Consider the following 7,641-nt stretch of genomic DNA (forward strand, 5'->3'; position numbering starts at 1 on the left):
TGGAAACAGTTAGCATACTTGCAAGACGGCGACAATGATCAAAATCTTATGATTTTTTTGGTTTAAACGTATAAAATGCTAAAGCATCTAAATTGGGGGGTGTTTGAACTGCCATGTAAAATGGCTAAGGCTACTAATTAGCATCGGGCTAAAAAGCCGTGATTTTTAAGTTTTTAAACTTGTACAATTAGTAAAATATGCTAGTATAAATTAGTAACCTGCTAACATACTTGCAAGATGGTTCAAATGTAAAATATTCGCTAAAGTTCTGGCACAAAACCTCAGCATGTTAGAATGATTAGCATTGTGCAATTAGCTACAAATGTTAGTATAAAACTTTATCATGCTAATGTCAGCATGCTAACATAGGAACAGTTTCAACGTGTCAAATGAGCAAAAATATGATCACGCTAAAATTTCATGGAAAAAAATGCTAAAATGTTAACATTATTAGCATTGTACAATTAGCTACACATGTTAGTATAAAACATTAGCATGCTAATGTCAGCATGCTAACATAGGAACCGTTTCAATGTATCAAATAAGCAAAAATATGATCATGCTAAAATGGCATGGAAAAAAAAGCTAGAATGTTAACATTATTAGCATTGTACAATTAGCTACGCATGTTGGCGTAAAACATTAGCATGCTAATGTCAGCATGCTAAAGTTTCAACGTATCAAATAAGCAAAAATATGATCATGCTAAAATGGCATGAAAAAAAATGCTAAAATGTTAACATTATTAGCATTGTACAATTAGCTACACATGTTAGCGTAAAACATTAGCATGCTAATGTCGGCATGCTAAAGTTTCAACGTATCAAATAAGCAAAAATATGATCATGTTAAAATGTTAACATTATTAGCATTGTAGAATTATCTACACATGTTAGCGTAAAACATTAGCATGCTCATGTCAGCGTGCTAAAGTTTCAACGTATCAAATAAGCAAAAGTATAATCATGCTAAAATGGCATGAAAAAAAATGCTAAAATTTTAACATTATTAGCATTGTACAATTAGCTACTAATTTTAGCGTAAAAAATTAGCATGCTAATGTCAGCATGCTAAAGTTTCAATGTATCAAATAATCAAAAATATGATCATGTTAAAATGTTAACATTATTAGCATTGTAGAATTAGCTACACATGTTAGCGTACAACAATAGCATGCTAATGTCAGCATGCTAAAGTTTCAACTTATCAAATAAGCAAACATATCATGTTAAAATGGCATGAAAAAAATGCTAAAATTTTAACATTAGCAGTGTACAATTAGCTACACATTTTAGCGTAAAAAATTAGCATGCTAATGTCAGCATGCTAAAGTTTCAACGTATCAAATAAGCAAAAATATGATCATGCTAAAATGTTAACATTATTAGCATTGTAGAATTAGTTACACATGTTAGTGTAAAACAATAGCATGCTAATGTCATCATGCTAAAGTTTCAACGTATCAAATAAGCAAACATATGATCATGCTAAAATGGAATGAAAAAAAATGCTAGAATGTTAAAATTATTATCATTGTACAATTAGCTACACATGTTACCGTAAAAATATTAGCATGCTAATGTCAGCATGCTAAAGTTTCAACGTATCAAATAAGCAAAAATATGATCATGTTAAAATGTTAACATTATTAGCATTGTAGAATTAGCTACACATGTTAGCGTAAAACATTAGCATGCTCATGTCAGCATGCTAAAGTTTGAACGTATCAAATAAGCAAAAATATGATCATGCTAAAATGGCATGAAAAAAATGCTAAAATTTTAACATTATTAGCATTGTACAATTAGCTACACATGTTAGCGTAAAACATTAGCATGCTAATGTCGGCATGCTAAAGTTTCAACGTATCAAATAAGCAAAAATATGATCATGTTAAAATGTTAACATTATTAGCATTGTAGAATTATCTACACGTTAGCGTAAAACATTAGCATGCTCATGTCATCGGCTAAAGTTTCAACGTATCAAATAAGCAAAAGTATAATCATGCTAAAATGGCATGAAAAAAAATGCTAAAATTTTAACATTATTAGCATTGTACAATTAGCTACTCATTTTAGCGTAAAAAATTAGCATGCTAATGTCAGCATGCTAAAGTTTCAATGTATCAAATAATCAAAAATATGATCATGCTAAAATGTTAACATTATTAGCATTGTAAAATTAGCTACACATGTTAGCGTACAACAATAGCATGCTAATGTCAGCATGCTAAAGTTTCAACTTATCAAATAAGCAAACATATCATGTTAAAATGGCATGAAAAAAAATGCTAAAATTTTAACATTAGCATTGTACAATTAGCTACACATTTTAGCGTAAAAAATTAGCATGCTAATGTCAGCATGCTAAAGTTTCAACGTATCAAATAAGCAAAAATATGATCATGCTAAAATGTTAACATTATTAGCATTGTAGAATTAGCTACACATGTTAGTGTAAAACAATAGCATGCTAATGTCATCATGCTAAAGTTTCAACGTATCAAATAAGCAAACATATGATCATGCTAAAATGGAATGAAAAAAAATGCTAGAATGTTAAAATTATTATCATTGTACAATTAGCTACACATGTTACCGTAAAAATATTAGCATGCTAATGTCAGCATGCTAAAGTTTCAACGTATCAAATAAGCAAAAATATGATCATGTTAAAATGTTAACATTATTAGCATTGTAGAATTAGCTACACATGTTAGCGTAAAACATTAGCATGCTCATGTCAGCATGCTAAAGTTTCAACGTATCAAATAAGCAAAAATATGATCATGCTAAAATGGCATGAAAAAAATGCTAAAATTTTAACATTATTAGCATTGTACAATTAGCTACACATTTTAGCGTAAAAAATTAGCATGCTAATGTCAGCATGCTAAAGTTTCAACGTATCAAATAAGCAAAAATATGATCATGCTAAAATGTTAACATTATTAGCATTGTAGAATTAGCTACACATGTTAGCGTAAAACAATAGCATGCTAATGTCAGCATGCTAAAGTTTCAACGTATCAATTAAGCAAAAATATGATCATGCTAAAATGGCATGAAAAAAAATGCTAAAATTTTAACATTAGCATTGTACAATAAGCTACACATGTTAGCGTAAAACATTAGCATGCTAATGTCAGCATGCTAAAGTTTCAACGTATCAAATAAGCAAAAATATGATCATGCTAAAATGTTAACATTATTAGCATTGTACAATTAGCTACGCATGTTAGCATAAAATATTAGCATGCTAATGTCGGCATGCTAAAGTTTCAACGTATCAAATTAGCAAAAATATGATCATGCTAAAATGGCATGAAAAAAAATGCTAGAATGTTAAAATTATTAGCATTGTACAATTAGCTACACATGTTACCGTAAAAATATTAGCATGCTAATGTCAGCATGCTAAAGTTTCAATGTATCAAATAAGCAAAAATTTGGTCATGCTAAAATGACATGAAAAAAATTGGTAAAATGTTAACATTATTAGCATTGTACAATAAGCTACGCATGTTAGCGTAAAACATTAGCATGCTAATGTCGGCATGCTAAAGTTTCAATGTATCAAATTAGCAAAAATATGATCATACTAAAATGGCATGAAAAAAAATGCTAGAATGTTAAAATTATTAGCATTGTACAATTAGCTACACATGTTACCGTAAAAATATTAGCATGCTAATGTCAGCATGCTAAAGTTTCAACGTATCAAATAACCAAAAATATGATCATGCTAAAATAGCATGAAAAAAAAATGTTAAAATTTTAACATTATTAGCATTGTACAATTAGCTACGCATGTTAGCGTAAAACATTAGCATGCTAAAGTTTCACAAGTTTCAACGTATCAAAAAATGAAAAAATATGATCATGCTAAAATGGCATGAAAAAAAATGCTAAAATGTTAACATTATTAGCATTGTACAATTAGCTACACTTGTTAGCGTAAAACATTAGCATGCTATTGTCAGCATGCTAAAGTTTCAACATATCAAATAAGCAAAAATATGATCATGCTAAAATGGCATGAAAAAAAATGCTAGAATGTTAAAATTATTAGCATTGTACAATTAGCTACACATGTTACCGTAAAAATGTGAGCATGCTAATGCCAGCATGCTAAAGTTTCAACGTATCAAATAAGCGAAAATATGATCATGTTAAAATGTTAACATTATTAGCATTGTAGAATTAGCTACACATGTTACCGTAAAACAGTAGCATGCTAATGTCAGCATGCTAAAGTTTCAACGTATCAAATAAGCAAAAATATGATCATGTTAAAATGTTAACATTATTAGCATTGTAGAATTAGCTACACATGTTAGCGTAAAACATTAACATGCTAATGTCAGCATGCTAAAGTTTCAATGTATCAAATAAGCAAAAATATGATAATGGTAAAATGGCATGGGAAAAAAAGCTAAAATGTTAACATTATTAGCATTGTACAATTAGCTACACATGTTAGCGTAAAACATTAGCATGCTAATGTCAGCATGCTAAAGTTTCAACGTATCAAATAAGCTAAAAGATGATCATGCTAAAATGTTAACATTATTAACATTGTAGAATTAGCTACACATGTTAGTGTAAAACAATAGCATGCTAATGTCAGTATGCTAAAGTTTCAATGTATCAAATAAGCAAAAATATGATCATGCTAAAATGTTAACATTATTAGCATTGTACAATTAGCTATGCATGTTAGCGTAAAACATTAGCATGCTAATGTCGGCATGTTAAAGTTTCAATGTATCAAATTAGCAAAAATATGATCATGCTAAAATGGCATGGGAAAAAAAGCTAAAATGTTAACATTATTAGCATTGTACAATTAGCTACACATGTTAGCGTAAAACATTAGCATGCTGACATTAGCATGCTAATGTCAGCATGCTAAAGTTTCAACGTATCAAATAAGCAAAAATATGATCATGCTAAAATGTTAACATTATTAACATTGTAGAATTAGCTACACATGTTAGCGTAAAACATTAGCATGCTAATGTCGGCATGCTAAAGTTTCAATGTATCAAATAAGCAAAAATATGATCATGCTAAAATGGCATGAAAAAAATGCTAAAATTTTAACATTATTAGCATTGTACAATTAGCTACACATGTTAGCGTAAAACATTAGCACGCTAATGTCAGCATGCTAAAGTTTCAATGTATCAAATAAGCAAAAATATGATCATGCTAAAATGTTAACATTGTTAGCATTGTAGAATTAGTTACACATGTTAGCATAAAACATTAGCATGCTAATGTTAGCATGCTAAAGTTTCAACGTATCAATTAAGCAAAAATATGATCATGCTAAATTGGCATGGAAAAAAAGCTAAAATTTTAACATTATTAGCATTGTACAATTAGCTACGCATGTTAGCGTAAAACATTAGCATGCAAAAGTTTCGCAAGTTTCAACGTATCAAAAAAGGAAAAAATATGATCATGCTAAAATGGCATGAAAAGAAATGCTAAAATGTTCACATTATTAGCATTGTACAATTAGCTACACATGTTAGCGTAAAACATTAGCATGCTAAAGTTTGAACGTATAAAATTAGCAAAAAATTTGATCATGCTAAAATGGCATGAAAAAAAATGCTAGAATGTTAAAATTATTAGCATTGTACAATTAGCTACACGTTACCGTAAAAATATTAGCATGCTAGTGTCAGCATGCTAAAGTTTCAATGTATCAAATAAGCAAAAATTTGGTCATGCTAAAATGGCATGAAAAAAAATGCTAGAATGTTAAAATTATTAGCATTGTACAATTAGCTACACATGTTACCGTAAAAATATTAGCATGCTAATGTCAGCATGCTAAAGTTTTAACGTATCAAATAAGCAAAAATATGATCATGTTAATTCGTTAACATTATTAGCATTGTAGAATTATCTACACATGTTAGCGTAAAACAGTAGCATGCTAATGTCAGCATGCTAAAGTTTCAATGTATCAAATAAGCAAAAATATGATCATGCTAAAATGGCATGGAAAAAAAAAAAAGCAAAAATGTTAACATTATTAGCATTGTACAATTAGTTATGCATGTTAGCGTAAAACATTAGCATGCTAATGTCAGCATGCTAAAGTTTCAACGTATCAAATTAGCAAAAATATGATCATGCTAAAATGGCATGAAAAAAAATGCTAAAATGTTAACATTATTAGCATTGTACAATTAGCTACACATGTTGGCGTAAAACATTAGCATGCTAATGTCGGCATGCTAAAGTTTCAACGTATCAAATTAGCAAAAATATGATCATGCTAAAATGGCATGGAAAAAAATGCTAAAATGTTAACATTATTAGCATTGTACAATTAGTTACACATGTTACCGTAAAAATATTAGCATGCTAATGTCAGCATGCTAAAGTTTCAATGTACCAAATAAGCAAAAATATGATCAGGCTAAAATGGCATTAACATTTTTTTTTCTTAAATGTTAACATTATTAGCATTGTACAATTAGTTACGCATGTTAGTGTAAAACATTAGCATGCTGATGTCGGCATGCTAAAGTTTCAAGGTATCAAATAAGCAAAAATGTGACCATGTTAAAATGGCATGAAAAAAAATGCTAAAATGTTAACATTATTAGCATTGTACAATAGGCTACGCATGTTAGCGTAAAACATTAGCATGCTAATTTTAGCATGCTAAAGATGCACTCCCTCCTCACAGACTACTGTGCCAGCAAGTTTGCGGCGGTGGGCTTTGCAGAGTCGGTGGGTCTTGAGATGCTGGCGACCGGCAAAGACGGAGTGAAGACCACCATCGTGTGTCCCTACTTCATCAACACTGGCATGTTTGATGGCTGCCACACCAAGTCAGTCTTCTAACACCATGTTTGCTCATTCACTCCATGTTTGCCATGTTTGCTGTGTCATGTTGCCTCATTCACTCCATGTTTGCTGTGTGATGTTGCCTCATTCATTCCATGTTTGCTGTGTCATGTTGCCTCATTCATTCCATGTTTGCTGTGTGATGTTGCCTCATTCATTCCATGTTTGCTGTGTGATGTTGCCTCATTCATTCCATGTTTGCTGTGTCATGTTGCCTCATTCATTCCATGTTTGCTGTGTCATGTTGCCTCATTCATTCCATGTTTGCTGTGTCATGTTGCCTCATTCACTCCATGTTTGCCATGTTTGCTGTGTCATGTTGCCTCATTCACTCCATGTTTGCCATGTTTGCTGTGTCATGTTGCCTCATTCATTCCATGTTTGCTGTGTGATGTTGCCTCATTCATTCCATGTTTGCTGTGTGATGTTGCCTCATTCATTCCATGTTTGCTGTGTCATGTTGCCTCATTCATTCCATGTTTGCTGTGTCATGTTGCCTCATTCACTCCATGTTTGCCATGTTTGCTGTGTCATGTTGCCTCATTCACTCCATGTTTGCCATGTTTGCTGTGTCATGTTGCCTCATTCACTCCATGTTTGCCATGTTTGCTGTGTCATGGTGCCTCATTCACTCCATGTTTGCTGTGTGATGTTGCCTCATTCATTCCATGTTTGCTGTGTCATGTTGCCTCATTCTCTCCATGTTTGCTGTGTGATGTTGCCTCATTCATTCCATGTTTGCTGTGTCATGTTGCCTCATTCA

General features: G+C 31.3%; 1 protein-coding gene across 1 annotated transcript in view; it reads left to right on the forward strand.

The window, feature by feature from the left end:
- The window catches only part of LOC133665343 (epidermal retinol dehydrogenase 2-like), a 41,087-nt gene that overhangs the window by 13,611 nt on the left and 19,835 nt on the right, over nucleotides 1–7,641 (forward strand). The window contains exon 5 of the mRNA XM_062070615.1: nucleotides 6,718–6,862. Coding sequence (XP_061926599.1) covers nucleotides 6,718–6,862 — 145 coding nt within the window. The remainder of the gene's footprint in view (nucleotides 1–6,717; nucleotides 6,863–7,641) is intronic.

The sequence above is a fragment of the Entelurus aequoreus genome, linkage group LG14 (genome assembly GCF_033978785.1).
Source record: "Entelurus aequoreus isolate RoL-2023_Sb linkage group LG14, RoL_Eaeq_v1.1, whole genome shotgun sequence".
NCBI classification, from domain to species: Eukaryota; Metazoa; Chordata; class Actinopteri; order Syngnathiformes; family Syngnathidae; genus Entelurus; species Entelurus aequoreus.